This window comes from Chenopodium album, chromosome 20 (assembly GCF_948465745.1).
Source record: "Chenopodium album chromosome 20, dcCheAlbu1.1, whole genome shotgun sequence".
In the NCBI taxonomy this organism is placed as follows: Eukaryota; Viridiplantae; Streptophyta; class Magnoliopsida; order Caryophyllales; family Amaranthaceae; genus Chenopodium; species Chenopodium album.
Genome location: NC_137853.1, coordinates 34,830,291 through 34,853,122, shown reverse-complemented (window position 1 = coordinate 34,853,122; position 22,832 = coordinate 34,830,291). Strand labels below are relative to the sequence as shown.

Genomic DNA, 22,832 nt, shown 5'->3' with positions numbered 1-22,832 from the left:
AAAAATAAGTTAATTTACAACTAGCTTAACCATTGGAGCAATAGCTTGAATTGTTGTAGCTTAAGAAGGTGATGTGGCATGCCAAGCTTTTAAATAAATTAGCCAACCATTGTAGTTGCTCTTATTGTTATGGTAGATTAGATCAAAATCAAGCAGTTAGCTAAAATGACAACAGATTTGTTTGTTAATGTGCAATGTTGGCATGTATTCCGAGCTGAATGGACTTTCCTATTATGTGATTGTGCATTTGTGCCTGCTAGCCTGTGCCGAAACCCTTCACGCGTTGCTACTTGCTAAGCCAAATTCGTATTGTACTATATATGACTGTTTATTACTAGCTCTATGTTAATTATACGAATTGAAATTATTTGAATATACATATAGCTACTTAAATGAGAAGGGTAATGTACTAATACTAAGATGAGATAAACATTTAATGTAACTGGGGAAGAGGTTTAATAAGTTACGCAAAACAAAAGATATGTATTCCCTTATTTTTTTTCGCGTCTTTTCTGTATGAGTATTTTGTAATGATGTATGCAATCCTTAAGGTTACATATAAGAAGTTAAAATCTTATAAGTAAACATATGGCGCTACATCAAACATCAATTTAAAGTATAAGCATGGCATATCTCACTTGGTTTTCGTTAGAATTTTAGGATGAAAGGATAGAAACCGGTCATTCAAGTTCATGAACAAAACTTGAATACAATTTTTTCAAGAGGAGCTTGAATTAACAATTACGATACATATCCCTTATATTTCTTGAAAATTTATAACAAAGTCATAATCATGGGTCAATGCTATCAAGTTTTGATTAGTGCTCTATGTATAATTAAACATTTAATTAGATTATGAACCCTTAAAACGACGTTTATCATACCCCTTATAAATGGCTAATGGAGTGAAGCAATAGCTAACGTATGACATTGTGAATTTGTGATGTACCTTGTACTAGCTACTTGTTTTCGATTCCATTTTTCGTGTTTGTAAAATTGCAAGATAAAATTGTGACGATAATCTGTTTTAATTTTCCTTAGATACCATGTGTAGTATGCCAGTATATCGTACGAGAAAATTGGTTGTTTCTTGTTTGAGTGTACGCTTTTGTTAAGGTGCACATTTTCTTTCTTCAATGCATAACATTGCGTTAAAAATCGATCTTACGGTACTCACCACATTTATCAGTAGCCTTAGGGAACTGCTCTATTTTGATTACTTGTGAAAAGGCTGGCTTCAAATAACTACAACTATTAATTAGTTTAGTGTACTAGCTAGTTCACATCTAGCCCATAGAATTGTTTCTCATTTCACGTTGAAAGCCGGTCCAATTGGTTACTCAATCAATGTTACAGGGGTTACTCAGTTAGTTTTATAGGAGTTACTTTATTCTTTAATATTAACAGTCATATGGTGTGGACGTGTGACCAGCCTCAAAAAAGACACCTTGTATAATTATAGTAGCTTATTGAAAGAAACTAAAGTATACTAGTAATAGTTCGCACATACAATTATACTTCCTCTGTGTTTTTGACATGATTTTCCAGTTTATGTATATCATCACATGGGCAATCTTGTATTTTAACCTTTCACTCTCATCTTATTTTCCACTACCAAAAAATTTGTGTCCAGCCCCTATGGTGCAATTAAAAAAAAAAAAAGGGAAGTATGTAAAACTTAACATTTTGGACTAAAACTAGATGTGACAAACATTACAGAATAGTATACTTCGTACATGAGTTACTTGTAGACCTGACAATCCTGACTCAGACCCGATGACCCGACCCATAACCCGAAATCGACCCGAAAACAGTGATCCGAAATTGACCCAAAACCCGAATCAACCCGACTCGACCCATACCCGACCCGAAGTGGAACTGACCCGACCTTGACCCGAAACGACCCGACACGAAGTTGACCCGAGATCTGAAATAACCCGACCCGAAGTTGACCCGACCTTTACATTGAATTAATTGACCCAAATAGCCTCGAAACCCAAAGTGATTTGAACCAAAATTATCTTATACTTGAAATGACCATAATCTATTTAAGCTAAAGACTTGACCTTAGCAAACCGAAATAGAAAAAAACCGTAATCAAATTGACTTAATTTTTTTTATTAATCTGTAATGTATAACCCAATGCATCACCCGAAGTTGACCTGAAAATTGACCCAACTCGAACTGACCCGACCCAAACTTGACCCGACCCGAACTCAACCCGAAGTGTTGACCCGATACCCGATTCGACCCGATTATCAGTCGACCCGTAATCAACCCGAAACCCGAAATGACCCGACCCGACCCGAACTTGACCTGATAACCTTTGACCCGAACTTGACCCGACCCATACCCGACTCGAATGACCCATTTTCCAGGTCTAGTTACTTGTATCATTTGGATCAAAGATTACTTCGTTCTTAACTCTATAAATATGAACTTGTCTTCCTAGCCTTAGAACTCAGATCAATACTTACCAAAAACAATGGGTGTGAAAAATACAAGTTCATCTTCTGTCTTGTTAGCTTTGACAACCACTCTTTTCATTGCTAGCTTGCCCTTGAAAGCCAAAGCCGGAGGAATCGCGGTGTATTGGGGCCAAGATGAGGAAGAGGGAACATTAACAACAACATGTAGAAGTGGGTTATATAAGTATGTCAACATAGGTTTTCTCTCAACATTTAGGAGTGGCCAAACTCCTAAGGTCAACTTGGCTGGCCATTGTGACCCTGACTCTGGTGGGTGCCAAAGAGTGAGCGTTGGCATCCGAAATTGCCAAAGCTTGGGGATTAAGGTTATGCTCTCCATTGGTGGTGGTGATGGGAGTTACTCTCTATCATCGTCCGACGATGCTAGAGGTGTTGCCGATTACTTGTGGGATCATTTCCTTGGAGGACAATCCAATTTCCGGCCACTAGGTATATTGCATGAACTATGTGCATGGCAGCATAAATGTGTTTGATAAAGCATTTTGTATGAAAAAGGTTCTATAGAAAGGAAAAAAAAAAAGGCTGAGGAAAACTTAATTACAATAATCCAAACTATTGAACTTAAAAACTTGAGAAATTTACGGACATATAAGAAGGAGAATGATGTACTGATGTACTATAACAGAAGTTTTCTCTCTTCTCTCTCTAGGAGCTAGTCATCGGAGATATACTCCAGCACAATAGTGTTAGGAGCTCCGGGAGCTGTCTACTAGCAGGGGGAAGTGCGGTTACTCTTGAATGCCACTCTAGCATTTGAGATTGCTCTTTTAGTCTGTGGTTTTTAATTAGTTCCGTTCTGTTCCTTTAGTTAGGGGTTAGTCATGGATATGGAAATATCCAAGTCTATACAGGAGGTAGATTTAGTTGATAGGTCAGTCACGCGGTTAGATGGGAAGTCAGTAGAGGTGTCACAAGAGCAGCAGGTCCAGGAGATGGAGATTTGCAATTCTCAGCGGCAAAGTCATGATAATCCAGATGAAGTTACAGAGGAGAATCCCTCTGTTCTGAAGGAAAGAATGACAAACAGCAGGGATATCCCTCAAGAACTCAAAAAGAAAACAGCAGGATCATTCAGAGAAGCGGTTACAAGTTCATCACAGTGGTTCAATGAAGCTAGGAAGATAGTGATAGCTTCGCAAGAATGGGAAGAGGAGGAGGAGGATATATCAAAGCACATTCATGCTGTCAAATTCGACAGGGCGAAATTGAAAGAACTAAGAAGGCCATGGAATATGACCTTGATTGGGAAGTGTCTTGGCCTCAAAATCAGAGCCGAATTTATCACTCAGAGAGTGCAAAGAATGTGGAATCCAAAAGGGAATGTAGAGGTGATTGAGATGGAAAATAGTGTTTTTCTGTTTCGATTCACTGTTCAAGATGACCTTGAGAAGGCGTTATTCGGAGGTCCTTGGTTCATATTAGATCATTACCTAATGATGACACGATGGAGGCCAAATTTCAGACCTTCAACTGATAATTTCAAGAACATCTCAGTCTGGATTAGGTTCCTCGAACTTCCAGTTGAATACTACGATAAGGAGGCATTATATAATATAGCTGAGGTGGTCGGAAACCCAATTAGAGTCGATTATTCTACAGATAAAATCAGCAGGTGTAGGTACGCAAGGGTATGTGTAGAGATTGACATGGATCAACCATTAATTACAAAAGTTTGGGTTGGAAAAACTTGGCAGAAGATTGAGTTTGAAAAACTCCATAGTCTATGCTTTGAATGTGGAAGAATTGGGCATTCAAAAGAGCAGTGCAGGATGAAGAAGATGGTGCAACAACACGACAAGGATGGAAAAGACAAAACCAGCGGCACGCTCATGTTGGAAGAAGACAGGGCTATGGTTTGTTTAGTGAAGGAGAGTGCAAAACACAATGCTACTGCTACTACTGAGGCTAATACTACTGCTACTCTGCAGAAGGATAAAGAAAAGGAGATAGATTTGGAGCAGCAAGAAAAAGATACCTATGGACCTTGGGTTATGGCGGCTACAAGGAAAAGATTTGCTAGAAAAGAAAACAGTGCAAAAAAGGAAGGAAAATCAGAGGTGGGAAAGATAAATCCAAAGGAGAGATATTCCATTGAAAAAAATAAAAACAGAGTGCCTAGAGAATATAATGGCCGCCAAAATAGGAATAAAAAAATTCAATGGGAAGTGTTGACAGTGGAGGAAAACGAAGAGACATAATTTAAAAATACAACACCACTGTATGGGGAAGAAGCGAAAGAAGGAGAAAAAATGAAACAAGGAAATTTTCCAGAAAAAACACACAGCTTGGGACTATCCAACATTAATGGCAGCAGATTTCCAAAATCGAAGCAACCCCTTTTATCCAATTGGTTCCATCTTCGAGCACCAATAATATTTCACCCTCAATTCATTTAAACCCTGCTCCCATTGTTAATCTTCCAGACAAATCGTGCCTTTCATCTCAACCAACTAATACTATCACAGCAACACCTTCGAATCATGGCGAACGAAAATTCTCAAAACTCGATTCCACCACAATCACGCCCAATTTTACCCAGCCTAACCCCAATCCGAATGAATGCAACATCGACTCATCAGATCAATCGACTATCCCCTTATCACCCATCTCAATTCACCCTCCTATCACCACCAATTGCACCAACGATATTGCCGCCATACCAAGCTCGCCGAATCCCCAACCCCATCCACTCTATCCCGGGCCTCGCTTTTATCACAACCACACCACCTTTTCCCAACATTTCCAACACCTCATCTTTGGCCAGTTATGAGAATAACACCGGAACCAACCGAAAAACTGAGAATTATAGAGGCGGGTTCCAAATAATGATGAATCATCTTATTCCACCCGTTCATCCAGACTACGAAAATCTGTTCATCCCTACATAAATCCCTCCAAAAAATCCACCAACATTCCCATTACAATTAGCGAGTCAAGTGTTGAACCTAATGGAGAGCAACAATTTAATAGTGATATTAGAAACACAAAGGAGCGTAGTGGGTGTCGAATTGGATCTCCAATATACAAGCACCGGGAATCTGATGCAGGGCATTCGAATGATAGCATCCCCATTATCGATGGAGGATATTTGGGCGATGGGGATGCTAGACCAATGGAAGGATTGGGGGAAACTCCTCCCAACCAAGAATAATCATTCGGAGCATCGAAAAGGGATTTTTCCCGATTTTCCTCTACCATATGTTAACATGAAATATGTTCTATGGAATGTTAGAGGTGCTACGAGTAAAGATTTTGCTCCCCACGCTATTGAAGTTGTAAGAATGCATAAACCTGATATTCTGGTGTTATTAGAAACTAAATCGAGTGATGAAATCGCTCAAAAACTTTGTCGGAGGCTAAGGTTTGAGGAGTACAGGTCTATACCGGCTCGAGGGCTTAGAGGGGGTATTTGGTTATTCTGGCGCAAGCCGGTAGTCCTTATAGACATGGCTGCTGATGCCCCTCATGCCCTTCATGCACTTTTCAAACTATCTCCAAATGATCCGGAGGTTCTCATTACGGGAGTGCATGCTCCTTCATCATGCAACGAGAAGAGGGAGCTTTGGAAAAAGATGGGGGATAATCCACCTCCACCATCTACTCCGTGGCTGCTCATGGGGGATATGAATGAAGTGGTGTCTCAATCGGAGAAGACCTGTTACTAATTCTCAAGGGAAGGCCTTTACGGAAATGACTGATGCCGAAGGCCTTATTGACATGAGATATAACGGTCCGGCTTTTACTTGGAACAATGGTAGGGAAGGAACGGAACTAATTAGGGAAAGGCTAGATCGAGCTTTAGCAAATGCCGAGTGGTTGAAAGTGTACCCAAAAACACAGGTATATCATTTAGCCAGAACTTATTCTGATCATTGCCCTATTTTAATATGCACTGGTGATAATATTGCTATTAATAAAAATTATCCTTTTCGATGCAAGGAAGCTTGGATCGAAAACCCTAGTTTTGATGAGTTTTTCAATAAAACGTGGGGAAGGGGAAATAATTTTTTTCAATCTAAAGAGTGTTTCATAACTGAAGTTAAGGAGTGGAATAAACATGTTTTTAATGAAAGCACGCAGAGTAAAAACTGTATCATGGCTCGAATTCTCGGCATCCAAAAAGCACTAAGTATTAGATATTCATCCTTCCTAATAAATCTTGAAAAAAATCTCTTAACTCAGCTTAATGAGGTCCTTAAATTAGAACGAATTAAATGGGCTCAAAAAGCGGGGGTAGATTGGAGAAAATACGGGGATTGGAATACGAAGTATTTTCACATTTTGGCCAAAGTCAAAAACAGTAGGGGTAAAATTTTATGTCTAAGGGATGAGTCTGGAAATTGGATAGATAATCAAACTATGTTAAAAACGGTTTGTGTTAACTATTTTAAGAAGATCTTTGAGTCAAGACAGACTTCTCAACCTAGATTAGTAACTTTTACCCCTAGAGAAGTGGTTAGTGATGATGACCTAGTACTCCTTACTAGCAAGGTTACTAATTCGGAAATTAAAAATGCCTTGTTCATGATGGCACCCATGAAGAGTCCGGGTCCGGATGGTATCCAACCTAGATTTTTCCAAAAATATTGGGAAGTGGTGGGTAGTTCTATTGTTAATCTTGTCACGGATTGTTTTAGGAAAGGTAGTATTCCGGCTTATGTCAATGAGTCTTATATTTGCCTAATTCCTAAAATTGATCAACCTGAAAATATGAATGATTTTAGACCTATTGGTTTATGTAATACCATTTACAAAATCATTACTAAAATCATAGCAAATAGAATAAAACCTCTTTTAGGAAATTTAATTAATCCGGTCCAATCTAGCTTCATAGAAGGAAGATCTATTGATGAGAACATCTTGGTCATTAAAGAAATTGCTCACTTTTTTAAAAAGGCAAGCAAAAAACACTTAATGGCGTTCAAAATTGATATTTCTAAGGCCTATGATAGTTTAGAATGGGAAACTTGTTGGGATTAAATTTTCCAATCTTTCTTGTTAATCTCATTATGAGTTGCATTACTACCCCTTCTATATCCATTTTGTGGAATGGAGAAATCACGGATAATTTTACTCCCTCAAGAGGAATTAGGCAAGGTGATCCACTTTCTTCTTACATTTTTGTCTTGTGTCTTGAAAGATTGTCTTTAATGATTGAACAAAGGGTGGGAGGGGGTCTATGGGAACCAATTAAAATTGATCATGATGTTTGTGTGTCTCACCTCTTCTACGCCGATAATGTTTTCCTCTTTGCTAGAGCTTCGGTTGAAAATGTTAGGACTATTAAGGATGTTCTCCTTGAGTTTGGTAATAAATCCGGATTGTTTATTAGCCCTACCAAATCTAAGGTTATTTTTCCACCTAAAATGTGCTTGTCTCTAAAAAGTACCATTCTAAATGTCTCCAATGTTAAGGGTGCCCCCTCATTTGGTAAATATTTGGGTGTTAATATTAGCCCTAATAGACTTAGAATTAAGGACTATAGTGACCTTTTGAATAAAACTAAAAATAGAATAAAAGGTTGGCAAGCTAAACTCCTTAATATGGCCGGAAGATGTACCTTAATCAAGTCCGTTCTCAACTCTTACCCCCTTTATGCAATGCAAACTACTCTTCTTCCTAATACCATTCTAAATGATTTAGAGAGGAGTTGTAGGAGATTTCTTTGGAATAAAGTCGATAAAACTCACTACTTGCCTAGGACTAGTTGGGAAAAGGTTTGTTTACCTTTGGGACTAGGTGGGCTAGGAATGCGTAATTTTAAAAATTGGAACCTTGCATTTATGGCTAAACTTGGATGGAGAATTTTACATGAACCGGACAAATTATGGGTTAGAATCCTTCGGGCTAGGTATTTTAAAAGATCTTCCTTTCTAAATACCATCCCTAGTGCTAAGGACTCTCCTCTTTGGAGAGACATTCTTAAAGGTAAGGATTTACTAGTAAAGGGTATCTCTTATAGGATTGGCAATGGGAAGGATATTTGTCTATGGTATCATCATTGGGTGGGGGATAAACCAATCTACTTGGTTATTGATAGACCCATTCCTAGTTACATGGCTCATTGGGGGGTTAATTATATCATCGATAATGGGAAGTGGAATACTAGTAGAATAAAGCATATCATTCCGGATTTTCTTTGCAAACTCATTGAGAACATTCCCCTTCCAAAGGTGGCTTTGGATGAGGACACTCTTTGTTGGGGCATAGAGACTAACGGTCAGTTTTCAATCTGAAGTGCCTATAAGCTTGCCTCTAATTTTGTCATTCACCCCTCTTTCCCCCGTATTAACTGGAAAAAACTTTGGCATATTAATATTCCATTCAAGTACAAAATGTTGGTGTGGAACATAAGTCATCAAATCCTTCCCACTGCTACGGTTCTAGCTGCAAGAATAGAAAATTTTGAGGCAATGTGTACTAGATGTGATCTAGATTTGGAGACCCACCTTCATTTGTTTAGAGATTGCATTAACTCTAGGACTTTATGGTCTAGAATTTTCACTTTAAACAAAATGGACAAAGAGTTCAACTACAACACCTTTTTCAACATTAATTGGGAAGGATGGATGAGTTACAATCTAAACATGAGTGCTACTTGGAGAGTTACTTTCACAGTTGCTTTGTGGCATCTTTGGAAGGCTCGTAACTATGCGGTTTTTCAGCGTGCCATTTACCATCCCATTACTTTGTTTTTAAAGTATAAGCTGGATTTGGCTACCACTCTTAACATTTTTCAAGGGAAAGGAAGGATTCCTGCGAGTCTAATCAGGGAAACAAGGTGGCAAAGACCAAAAGGAACATGCATTAAAATAAACATTGATGGAGCTTGGCGCAAGAATGGACATACTGCAGGTGCAGGAGCAGTTGCTAGACTCTCTGATGGTACCTGGTTCTTCGGCAAATCTTGGAATGTTGCAGCTACTGATTCTGCTCAGGTGGAGCTTATGGCAATGAGAGGGGGTATGCAAATGGCGGTGGATGCCCAGCTCGAGGAGGTAACCATTGAGACAGATGCACTTTCCCTCAAGAAGACCATTGAGAATGTTGCTAATTATGGCACACATGAATTAGCAGTCATACTAATGGATATGCAGGCCCTGCTTGATAAAGGATGCTCCTTTAACTTCAATTATGTGCCTCGTGAAGCCAATAGAGCTGCTCATAATCTTGCTAAGAATGCCCTTGAAACTGGCAGTCTAACAATGGCAATGGGAGTTGAGTGTGGAGCAAAGTTCTATGATGTGGTGCCTAGTTTTGCTCAGGAAGTGTATGAAGACGATCTCACTGGAAGCACCTAGCAGTAACTCCAAGACTGGCTGGGTTGTGGTTATCCTGAAGACAATTAACCATAATTTCATTTTATGTACTGCTCTTTGGTTTCGAACTGGAGGTTATTTAATTTGGTTTTTGGTTTGTTCACTTATTATCAGAAGCCTTAATGGGCTTAAGGGGCTAAGTGTTTATGTGCTTAGTATCCCCAATTTTGTACCTTTGACTATCTTAATTAATTAAGTTTCTCCTTTTCCCCCTAAAAAAAAAAGAAGGAGAATGACTAACATATAAGATTGATGGGATATTTCACCTATTACAAATTAGTTTTGGAATGAAACCTTGTTGGACTTATATGTGGTCAGACTCTCTTCTGATATGGGCTTGTGTTTAGCCCACCAATTTATCATTTCTAGACAACTCTATATATGTTCATCAACTCTCAACATTATAATCATAATACAAAATAAATACTTCAAATGAACAAAAGGGTGTCCTAGCTAATTCTTATAGGGATGCTTATGTTTTACCTCCTTTTTTTTCATTCCCTTAACTAACATGATGCATTCAACTTCTATCAACTAGGTGATGCTGTACTAGATGGCATAGATTTCGACATCGAGTTAGGAACGCCACACTACCAAGCACTAGCACGAAGACTCAACGAGCGTGGCCAACAATCAGGGAAGAAAGTATACTTAACTGCTGCACCACAATGCCCTTTCCCTGACCAAAAGCTCAATGGTGCCCTAAACACCGGGCTTTTCGACTACGTTTGGATTCAGTTTTACAACAATCCTCCTTGTGAGTTTGATGTTGGTGATCCTGAGAGGTTCAAGAGCTCTTGGAGAACATGGACATCAAGTATCCCAGCTAGGAAGTTCTTTGTAGGGTTGCCTGCCTCGAGGGCCGCCGCCGGAAGCGGGTTTGTTCCTTCACAAACACTTATAAACCAAGTGCTTCCTTTTGTTAAGGGATTTGGTGACAAATATGGAGGAGTTATGTTGTGGGATAGGGCTAATGATGTGAGAACTAGCTATAGTTCTCGCATCAAGGATAGTGTTTAGTGCTTGCTAAATACCATCTTTTTTCTTAATATGGTCAATAATAATGTATCCAAGCAAGTTTCTACCAAAATAAATGTATGAACAAGTTGCATAAATGATGCCTAATTGGCTTATGTTGTATTACATAATAGTCTTTTTAGTTATGTTCATGTTGGACACTTGAACTGCACAATTGCGGATTTAATATACTTAGAACGGTGATGTAAATTAATATTGTATTAAGTTTTCAAATTTACTTATTACACAATAGCGAGTATGTATATCAATAAGTCAATAGACAAATAGCTTTAATCACATATAATTTCAATATTGATTATTCCAATAATTTCTTTAAGTGTAAAGAGAACCGCAAAGACAATAATGTAGAAGGGATTTAATCTCAAGTTTTGGATACCACCTTTAAAACTTTAACCAACTAAGCTAATTGACATCTATTTGATCATCTCAATAATAAATCTCAAATTAAAAACCCACCATTTTAGTCAATGAACTTTTTTATTTTCAATATCGATTTTAGAAGTTTATACGCCCATTATCACATTATGCCAATCAACATTAAAATAGAAGTCAAAATTACCAAACAACACACTTACATCACATTTTTTGATACTCCGTATGCAAAGTCTCCATGCTTTCAAGATAAGAAGTTAGGTAGTGGACCATTTTTTAGGTTCATTGTCTTAAATTTCTAACTTCAAAATATAAGTCAAACATCATTCATTCAAAAATAGAGTGGGAAAAGAAATGTTGAAAAGAAGACTACTTGTTCTTTCATTTTTTTTACATACTCCACTATGTTTTTTTAAAAGGTGAACCAATAAAGAGCTCACCATTATTAGTACGGTACTAACTCAATGGCTTACTTCACATTGTATATATTTGTAACAAAATCGTAATAAACAATTAAACAGTTAAAATATGAATTGTATTAATTTAATTATTTATTTTTAAGATTACTGTAAGCATCGCGTGCATATAGAGCTAGTATGTGCTAAACTAAGGTTTGATTTATGAGGTTCGGTGTTAAGATGAAACCTACATACACGTGAATTTGAGACAGGGGGAGTAACAGGTCCTAAAGATGCACAAGAAGTTGGGAAAAGTCGCCAACTAATAGTACTTTACTGATTTTCCTAGCTAGTTACTGGTCATCAAAGTTGACTTAGAAGTCAAGCACATTTGTTTAATTGACTTGACTTTTAGCTAAGGCCAAAAACACTATCTTTCATCTATTCTTCATCTATAAAATAGATTCACATTTTTAAGCTTTAGTATAACTCAAAAACACTTGCCAAATTTCAAAGAAAAAAAAAATAAAATTATGGGTATCAAAATTTGCTCACCTCATTTCTTGCTAGCATTAACCATCTCATTGTTCATTTCCTTACCCTTAAAAGTCAATGCAGGAGGAATTGCCATATACTGGGGCCAAAATGAGGATGAGGGAACATTAACAGCTACATGTAACAGTGGGTTATACAAGTATGTTAACATAGCATCTCTCTCAACATTTGGGAATGGCCAAACACCCCAAATTAACTTGTCTGGTCATTGTGATCCTGCCAATGGCGGGTGTCGTAAAGTGAGCACTGGCATCAGGAACTGCCAACGGATGGGGATTAAGGTCATGCTCTCCATCGGAGGTGGTGCCGGTACCTACTCGCTTTCATCAACTGATGATGCTAGACGTGTCGCTGATTACTTGTGGGATCATTTCCTTGGAGGTCGATCCAATTCTCGGCCATTAGGTATGCATGGTTTTGAAAAAAAACAAAATTGTATGTTAAAAGTTCTATGATGTTTCTAAATTGTGTACAAAAATGCAAATTTCTTCATTGACAAAGAAGTGATACAATTCTATAAGAAAATATATACTTACAAATCAAACTTGTAAGTTTTTTTTACACATGAGTAGACAAATCCAGATGGTTAAAAGAACCTTGAAAGATAATGTTCAACTTCTTTTTCAACAGGTGATGCGGTTTTAGATGGCATAGATTTCGACATCGAGTTGGGAACACCTCATTATGTTCCGCTAGCAAGGAGACTTGCCGAGCACGGCCAACAATCAGGGAAGAAAGTATACCTAAGTGCTGCACCACAGTGTCCTTTCCCTGATCAAGAGCTCAATGGCGCCCTAAATACCGGCCTTTTCGACTATGTTTGGATACAGTTTTACAACAATCCTTCTTGTGAATATGATGCTAGTAATCCTGAGAACTTCAAGAATTCTTGGAAAACATGGACCTCAAAAATCCCAGCTAAGATGTTCTTTGTTGGGTTACCTGCTTCAAATGATGCTGCTAACAATGGCTTTGTTCAAAAACAAACACTTATAAACCGAGTGCTCCCATTTGTTAAGCGATCTGGTGGCAAGTATGGAGGAGTGATGCTGTGGGATAGGGCCAATGATGCGAAAACTGGGTATAGTTCTCACATCAAAGCTAGTGTGTAAGTTTATCAAACCAAGGGAGCTAATCTAATACATAAAATTTCCTGCTTTCCTACTTTGGCCATCATGTACCCTGTATTGAAGTTTCTATTGAAGATATACTAAGTATAACTGTATAAGGTAATACTAGTATTTATCGTTGTGGCAAAATACCAAGTACTTCAAGCAGCACCAGTTGGCCAAAAGAATAAAATTTTAGATTTATAGCAGCTACTGTTTTTGATACATTGATATGAAACACAAACCTCAAAATTTTGCAAATAGATATATTTGCCTTCACTACTTATTTACGGAATACTAAAACAGGTCTATCAAAACCCAAAGTTGCACCTGATACACTCGTCGTTGCTTGTTCAACGGTTCTGAATCCAATCTGTCACCCATGTATGAAAAAATAAAAACAGAAATTAGACCATTATTGAAAGCTATGGAACTGAGCAGCTTAAAAAATTGAGCAATACTTAAGTCAACTTCACAATGGATTGAGAAATGGCTAGAGACCTTATCAAGAAGCATCTCCTGGAAGAAATCGGGTTTATATACTATATTATTGTAATTCATCTGCGTGATCTGCAAAAGAAAAGCATTTAATGTAATGTGTATTCAAGGTACGTACTTGCAATAGGACATAGCCAAGCATAATATCGAACAAGCGGGATTAACTAAGCATACAATTACATGTGGAAAGACCGAAAGAACTCAACAAGCACTACTTTAGGAGGAGGTCTTCTTATAGACCCTTGAGTGTTGATTTTGTAAAATACAGGTTTCATGTGTGCAAGAGATAATCGTAATAGTTACCAAAACCTAAACAAAATTATGAAAAACAATGCGTTGGAATGATGTCAATGGGGTAGGGCGGGCAGACTTTGGCAGTTGGCCTTCCCATCCCCATCCCCGCCTAACATTTTCATCCTCATCCCCGCGGGTCCAAAATCCATCCCCATCCCACCTTGACTGGTACAAATCTAAAATCATCCCCACCCCACCCCACCCCTGCCTGGATATCCACACCAATCTAATTAGAGGTGGGTTTTTAGAGGTGGGTTTGGGGCAGGAATTAGATTGGCTGGGATATTACACAGTTTTTTTTTTTTTTTTTTTTTTTTTAAAAAAAAAAATTTATTTACTGTATTATCATATTTTTTTAAAAATATTTTTTAAAGCATATATTTATAATTTTTTTTAAATATATATGGATGCACCGATGCAGGTATGGGACGAATATGAAGTGGGGTGGGGCGGGGCGGGGATATTTACAACCTAAATTCCACCCCCACCACATCACCCATGGCGGATATGGTTTTTACCTTAATCCCTCCCACCACCACCACCCGCCAAACCAGGACTCATCCTTGCCCCACTGACATCCCTACGTTGGATTATAAGCTGAATAGTACTTTTAAATACAAAAATTAATCCTGATATGGACAAGTGATTGTTCAATTTGTATGCTGTCAATGCTAAGTCATATTTTTGTAGCTAAGTGTCGTATAACTCTCAACAAGTATGCCTGTGTGGAATTGACATGTCTATAAGATTCAAGTGTGAATTCAGCCCTCCATGATTTAAGAACAGTTAAAATACTTATAAAATACCATTAATTATTATAAAATGGATGAGAAGTATAAACAAATAACCACCTCAGTTGTAAGACGATTCTTGTAATATGATTCCCATGGCTGAGGCTCCAAGACAAGAATGCCACCCTGCCCATAACAAAGATCCATTCAACACTATCTATAGAGAATAGCATAACCGCCTAAAATGATTGGGCTTTTATTTTCATAAGACAAAGAAGACAACGAACAAATACACATACCGGATGGAGGAGTCTCCAAAATTTTGCAAATAACGATATTAATCCTTCATCACCCCAGTTCAAATGAACCCATTTTGTCACGCTCAAACTGCATATTACACAAAAGGGAATCCATCAATGAAAAAACAGGTTACTATTACAGGTAATGGAAGCAAGAATAAAAATTCAGAGTTTTTATTTTTATAGTAAATATAGTCCATTCAATTAATTTTCATTGCAATTGTGAACTCATCTCATTTTAGTCATATAATTTTCATAAAAAATAAGGGACATCTTAGCATGTCACAATTATCCTTTATAGTTGTATCCTTTTTAGGGGACGTGAGTAAATAAAGAAGCATATGTGATTCTTTGCTTAACTTATCCAAATTTCAGGTAAGTCCTCATAGTCATACTTAGGTTTAACAATGTGTATACTGTGAGTATATACAAAGATAAAACTTACCACAGAATGGTATCATAGTTTTCAAGGGGAAGTGAGACCCAACTAAGGACAAAATTTTCACATCGAAAAGATACAATGTCAAAAAGATTTCTGTCCACCAAGAAAGTATCAGTCTCGTCATCCTTTGCACTTGTGGAACAAGTTTCAGCACATTCCAATTCATTCACACCCTTAACCCTTGTCTTGGAGGACCCAACACATCCATTTCCAGTCTTCTCTTCTCTTGCCATCTTCCGAAGGCGCCACCAAGCATCTTTGATTCGATCTACAAAGCATAGGAATTATAAATTTAATGCAGGGGAAGAAGAATATTGTCTGATAAAAAGTTAACTCAGTAGGAATCTTACAAAGAGCATCACCATCCAATTTTCAAATGAGAGTATGATAACTAGTACAATAATTAACTAAATAAGAGTCCTACAAAGAGAATAACCTTACAACCCCTAAATGGAAGTAAAGAAAACATGTTTTAACAGAATATGATTGTAATATGGATCATTAAGCCATGTCGTTAAAATTTATCATATAAACTCATATAAAAGCAAAAATGCATTTAAATCTCTATCTAAACTAATAATATACATAGAAAGGTAAAGAAGAAGCTAAAATACACAGCTAGTAATATTTGAAAAGATAATTACAACCTCTTACAAAATAACAAAAACTCTTCTATAAGACAACACCAAAAGCCTCTCAACTTTAGTGAAACATCGTGCCTAAAGTAATTCCATTTTTAAAGGGGCTGAATGCACAAGTCAGGCTTATTGAACATGGAGCAGCTTAGTGAAACATCATGCCTTAAGATACTAAGTTCATCAACATTTGCAACATTAAACATTGTAAAAAGCAATTTATTTGTCATTTCATAGGAAAATAGCTTGGTTTGATGTAGTTATGAAACTCCTATAGTCCTATGATTCTATGAGGTTAGCAAAAAATCCATAATAACATTTTACAACACTATAGAGAAGATATTTGTCCTCAATCAAAGCCAATCCACTTCCGCAGATACCCCAACTACGGTGACATAATAGTCAGTGACCAAGTGAAGAGAACACAAAGTACCCTTGCTAAAGAACCATTGCACCTGACATCGCAGCCAAACTATATGTGCTAAAAGTCAAAAGGTCAATAACAGTATCTACTAGAGAAAAAAATAAAAAACATAAAAAATGGAAGCAATTATGAACTAAGCAGAAGTTTGTGGGCACAAGTCCAAACTAAGGGGCTACTAGCAAAAAGGTCAAGGCACAAATCATTACCGCAAGGATATTGATGACTTATTGATAGCTTTTGTCACCAGGAACAGGAAGACTGCCAAATTACAAATTACATCATGTATCATCATTTACATATAATATTACCCTGCTAAAGCCAGTTTGGAGTCTAAGAGACATACTATTATCAATGTCAATGCCAAGGATACTCCTACAGTCAAACTTCTTTGCTGCAAAACAAAATTGAATTGAAAAAAGATCAGAAGTGAAAATCTGCATGCTAAATTGAAAACTAAAATGCATTGACCCTTAGATTCCTTACCAATATTAATAGTTATCAATCCGCTGTTGCAACCAATGTCAAGACAATCTTTGCCTTCAAACCACTCCTTCTTCAGTACTTTGAACCGTGGATCCTCCTCAACATCATGACCAACCTGATTTATCACTTAAACTTAATTGCAGGATCTTGTGACATGGAAATTCAACTTACAATCCAATGAGCCAACCAGACATTTTCAAGAAAGATAAACAAAAACAAACAATATACATACAACCACCCCAAAATACATAAATTTTAAATATTACATTTCACATCTTGACTCAATTAAGGCATAAGAATGTAACTTCCCTAAAACTAGGACATATAAACATCAGTAAAGGCTTTACTTAGAAATTCACTCATTACATGCCTTTGGTAATTACTAGAAAACAAAACAGAAAAAAACATTTTCATGTAGAAGTAAGCTATATTTCTCAATGAAATATTCAATAACAAATGTTGTTGAATTTTCAAATTTTAAAAAGAAGTTTATCTTCTGAAAGCTTGGAGTTGGTCCCTTTCTCCCTCTCTTCCAATGATTTACTATACAAAACAATAGTCTACAACTGTATCAATATCTTCATAAAACATGCTAGATTCTCAGTGTGACATTACTCGACGCTCTTGAATTTGAAGCATACAATTTAACTCTAATCAATTACCATGACGAGAGAAAGCACAATCAGGGAGAAGTCAGCAATAATTTTATCATACAAGGTGAAATTTTACCTTCTACAAAATGATTAATCATTAATCACAGTAAAATTTCCATGGAGATAAAAATTTATATAATAAACATCACTAGAATTTCATTAGCAAAAAATCATTTATAGTAGCAGAAATCAAAATCCCTGATACTTTCTAACCTAATGTTGCTAGAACCAGCCAAATTTTACAAAAATCATTAGGCAGATATAGTGAACTACCATGAAATAAATTTATCACAGATAAAGAGTTTAAAATAATAATTATCAATAGCATTTGGGCATAAGTTTACAATCATTACACATCTAAACATTTTCTAGGGAAACATTAATTTCTCGGGAAACCCCTTAACTTTGAAAAACGAAGAAAGAAAGAAAAAAAAGATAAAATCAGAAAGAGAACTTACACGGTAACCATAGTAATTCCTGTAATTTCCAAATGGAGCAACCTCTTTGTTCTTCTTCTTGTTCTTTACAATACCATTATTACTGTTATTAACAGCAACTGGGTTTTCTGTCTCTGTTTTTTGTGTTGAATCTGCCATTTTATTTTCTTCGGCTTCAAAAGCAAATTAGTTAGGGTTTTGGAGGGAGAGATTAAAAAAAAAAAAATGAGTTTATGATGCAGGTTTATGACAATTGTGTAATGAAATTAATAAAAGAAATGTATTGTGTAGTTGTGTACTAAGGCACACCTAAAACTAGCATATAGTGGCAGTAATTTTAAAATTCAGAATAAAAACTCATATCGGGTTTTTAAATTTTAGTTGATGTTTAATGTTATCACTTTTAACTCTTTATTTATATTCTATTATTTTAAGTGTTTAGAAAACAGAAATCAATTTCATAAGGAGCACCCAGCTTAGAGATGGTAATTTACTTGGCAGATAATTACTCATATTAGCAAAGGTTGGCTTGTTTCTAGGATACGCAAAGGTTGAAAGAAAAATTGCTTGGTTATCTAATTGAGTAGATACTGAAATCAGTTTTTGTAAGAAAAACATACATTAGTCATACTTATACTCATATTAGCACAAAAGAAAAACAAGTAAATTAAACTGTCAGCACCTCCATTCCACCATGTTATATATAAATAAGATCATATATATACTCATACTTGGACTCTTCATGTCACCTCACGTACCAGTGTCGGACCCTCGACACTCGGACATTGGTATGACACCCAGACACTTCACTTTAGTTCAAAATCATGGAATTTTTTCACAAAATAGCCGAGTCGGATGCTTGGACACGTACCCATGTTGGACATGGGTACCCGAGTCCAAGTAACATAGCATACTTACCTTGTTATATATAACTAAGATCATATATACTCATACTTATATTAGTACGAGTATAATAGTATATGATATGATGCAATATGGACATTGTTTTACATTTCATATGCTTCTCAATTCAATAATATTCTCATCTATATTCTGGGAGTAAATTGAGTAAACCCGAGAAACCCAGTTGTCAGCTAATCACATTAGTAAGCCCAGAAGACTCTATAATACTTCCTAATTCTTTCACTTGAATTATTGATTAACCTCCCATCATAAAAGCATTAAATCATATCACATCAATCAATCCAAACATTGTATAACTGAAATACAAAATTCAAACCATAATTACAATTAACTCACATAGTATAATTGAAATACTTGAAATCAGAAAAATAGAACAGAAACAAGTAAATTAGGGTTTTGTAATTGATATAGCATCGTAATTCATCGAAAAAGGAAAGGAGAAGGGGCCGCCAATACCACTACCACTGCAACTGCGACCACCGCAGAGAAGGCGGCGGCGCAGCATGGAGCCCTAACTACGAAGCGACAGAGGAGAGGAAGGAGAGATACCTGGCCGTGAGTGGGTGGTCGGCGGCGATTTTCCGGCGAGAAAAGGTAGTGAGGTTTGTCTGTGTTTGTTTGAGTGAAAGTTTTGGAGAAGGTGGGAGTTAAGCGTCTGCGAGGGAAATTATAAAGTCACAAAGGTTTCAGCTGTTTCGACTACTTGACGAATTTCTAACAACGATTTTCATATTTCTGTAATTAAAAAATAAAAAAATTAAAAAAATTAAAAAAAAATAATAAAAATAAAAAAAAATAAAAAAAAAAAAAAAGAAGAAAAGAAAAGAAAAAGGTAATAGGAAAAAAAAAAAATTTGATTTTATGCATTGGTTTATAAAATTAAAAAGAAAAAAAAGCACAATTTTGTAGAAATTTTTTTTTTTTTTTTTTTTTTTTTACAGCAGAACAAAAGGGCAACTAAACCCCAGAAAATTGTGTACATTTTACTTGGGAAGACTAACGCTCATAAAGTCAGTTCTTTCGAGCCTAGGAACTTATGTTCTCTCTGTTTTTAAGTGCCCTCTGGGGTTACTTAAGAAGATAAATAGTATAATTGCTAAATTTTGGTGGTTGGGCAATAGAGAAAACAAAGGTGTCTACTGGAAGAGTTGGAAGCATTTAACTGCTTTAAAAAAGATGGGGGGCTCGGCATTCTTGACGCTAGATTCTTTAATCAAGCTTTGCTTGCTAAGCAAGGTTGGCGCATAATCATGAATACGGACACAATGGTTAGCAAAGTTTTTAGTGCAAAATATGGTATTCGAAAGGATACCCTCTTTGACAGCAGCTGGTGTGCTAAGAAGTCAGGTTCGTGGGGCTGGAAAGGTATTAAGTGGGGATTACACTTGATTAAACAAGGCTGCTCGTGGTCCATAGGGGATGGGTGCCTAACAAAAATTCACCACCCGTGGATTCATGGTAAGAGGCCTGTTTGGAATAACCACATTGCGATCTCTGATGATATAGTGTCTCCACTCTGCTAGATAGTAGTGGGGGTTGGAACATGAGTAAATGCAGGATGTTGTTTGATGAAATTTCTGTAAAGGAGATATCTTCTTTAGGCAATCCTTCTCCGGGAGTAGAGGATCTGATTACTTGGAATAGTGATAAGAGAGGCATATACACTGCTCGGAGTGGTTATAATCACCTTTACAATGCAAACTACATGCCTGCTCACCCAAGGGATGCTAGTGGAATTAATTGGAAGAGAGTTTGGAATTTCCCTGGTAATCCAAGACAAAAAATCCTAATTTGGAAAATTCTTAAAGGTGCACTTCCAGTTGGGAGTGAAAGAAGAAGGAGGGGTTTGGGATCGGATCACTACTGTCTTCTTTGCAAAAATGACTCGGAATGTGGGATTACTGAATTGGAAACTTTGGAGCATCTCTTCCGCGATTGCTCCTTTGCCAGCCATATCTGGAGAGGCTGTGATGTGAATCAAGAGGCTAATTCTTTTGAAGGGCCCAAGACACTTTTAGAAGGTCCAAAAGCTTCGTTATAGGTTGCCCAAACAATGAAATAAACAAGGAAAGGTCCACTAGATCAATAGAGGAAGAAGAAAGCTTGATCGCCAAGGAAGGAGTTGTGCAGCAGTTCGATTCCGACGAGGTTGACGAAGGCCACGCGTCGAGATGGGGTCCACGCGCCACCTTCCTGGAACCACCTTGAACCCAGCTACAACCTGAGCCGGCGCGTGAGGCAAGGGGCGGCACGTGTGGTGGTGGAATGGCGGCGACATGAAATGGAAGAAATTTTATACTTAGCTTTTTCTAGAGTTTTGCTTGCAAGTTTTTACCTTTCACTTGAAAGGGTTTTTCTTGGTTTAAGCACTTAGGATTAAGTTTATTTTATGTTATTTAGTTGCTATAAATTTCCTAAGTATATTAGGAAAGTTTTTAGTTAATTAAGTAAAGTTTGTTTAGGATGAGTTTCCTATTCTAATTAGAAGTAGTTCCCTATTTTTGTTAGGATACTTGGGGGGCAAAGTTAGGGGTTTGTCCTAATCCTTGTAGGGATGGAATTAGCTTATTTTTAGCCTATAAATAAGGGATTTTCGTGGCCTTTAGAGTCATAGAAAATCAGATTAATTCAATACAATTGTTTAGCTTTGTTTAAACACTTTCTTGCTAATTGTCAATTCAAGGAGCTGTCTTGATTGTTAGAACGTGCAATTCTTAGTTCTAGGAGTAGTCTAAGATTTGTTCATCAAAGTATCTAGTTCTAGGAGTAGTCTAGATAATTTGATTAGGCATTGAATCCGTTCCAGGAGTGGTCGTTTTCAAGGTCATATCCGTTTACTTTGACTCGTTTTTGGTTCGAATTTCTTGTCAAGAACGAATCTTTATTCTAATTGTGTGATTTTATACCTTTTATTAGGTTAAAGGGCTTTAATCCACATCAGGCTGTGCTTTGGGTATAAATGTAGACCATCAAGCAAACATTCCAATTGCTAATTGGATACATAATTGGCAAAGAGTCTTATGTGACAGTAAGAGAAGGCTGAAAGAGAGCTATATCGCCTATATGCTTTTCCTTACAGGTATAGAGAGCATATGGGAAGCAAGAAATGATCTGATTTTCAAGAATTTAAAACAAAATGCTAGGATCATCATCAAGAAGATGGAACAGAAGCTGGTTGACTATAAACTCAACCATCACTCACCTGAGAGGATAGATTCTACTGATGCTGACAAGGACTTACCACCAGGATTTGAAGTCAGAACTGGAAGTAAGGAGAAGGAAGGGCAAAACAAAAATTTGCAGCTGATTGCAGGGAAGAGTGAGTGCAGGATGTCTTCTCTGTCTCAGAAGAAAGCAGGAAAAAAAGATCACAATGTCTAGACCTGGACGTTGAAGGGTGCAGATGGAAGTGTTGTTCAAGGCCAAACTAATAATAAGCAGACTGACAGTGTGACCAGTTTTATTGACTTGTGTTTGACAGGTATTAGCTCGGCTTTGGAGAAGAAACAGTTGCACTTGGAAATTATAACTCATAATACCAGGCTCATGAGTTGGTTACAGGAAGATCTAGCAGGAGCTCTACATGCTAGGGGAAAACTCCAGAAGATCACTTCTTTACTCCCCTATTTTCATTGTTTGACTATAAAATTTCGTAGAAATGTTAAGATATTGTGATTTGCTGAATACTAATTGGGTAACTTATATACGGAGTAACACTCACAAAGTAACCCC

At 37.0% G+C, this 22,832-nt stretch overlaps 3 protein-coding genes across 3 annotated transcripts; 2 read left to right on the top strand and 1 right to left on the bottom strand.

The window, feature by feature from the left end:
- Positions 1-2,485: 2,485 nt before the first annotated feature.
- Positions 2,486-10,828, top strand: LOC145598795 (basic endochitinase-like). The gene is made up of 2 exons (XM_081655184.1): positions 2,486-2,918; positions 10,347-10,828. The coding sequence occupies exons 1-2, from the start codon at positions 2,486-2,488 to the stop codon at positions 10,826-10,828; spliced, it is 915 nt and encodes a 304-aa protein (XP_081511310.1).
- A 1,295-nt stretch (positions 10,829-12,123) lies between these two features.
- On the top strand, positions 12,124-13,489 carry LOC145597379 (basic endochitinase-like). Its single transcript, XM_081653534.1, has 2 exons — positions 12,124-12,576; positions 12,802-13,489. Exons 1-2 carry the CDS (start codon positions 12,150-12,152, stop codon positions 13,281-13,283), a joined length of 909 nt encoding a protein of 302 aa, XP_081509660.1. The 5' UTR covers positions 12,124-12,149; the 3' UTR covers positions 13,284-13,489.
- Positions 13,456-19,910, bottom strand: LOC145597380 (putative RNA methyltransferase At5g51130). Its single transcript, XM_081653535.1, has 9 exons — positions 19,650-19,910; positions 18,198-18,349; positions 17,087-17,201; positions 16,947-16,994; positions 15,548-15,812; positions 15,103-15,190; positions 14,924-14,989; positions 13,782-13,850; positions 13,456-13,653 (listed from the first exon to the last, which is right to left on the bottom strand). The coding sequence occupies exons 2-9, from the start codon at positions 18,333-18,335 to the stop codon at positions 13,564-13,566; spliced, it is 879 nt and encodes a 292-aa protein (XP_081509661.1). The 5' UTR covers positions 18,336-18,349; positions 19,650-19,910; the 3' UTR covers positions 13,456-13,563.
- Between the last annotated feature and the right edge of the window lie 2,922 nt (positions 19,911-22,832).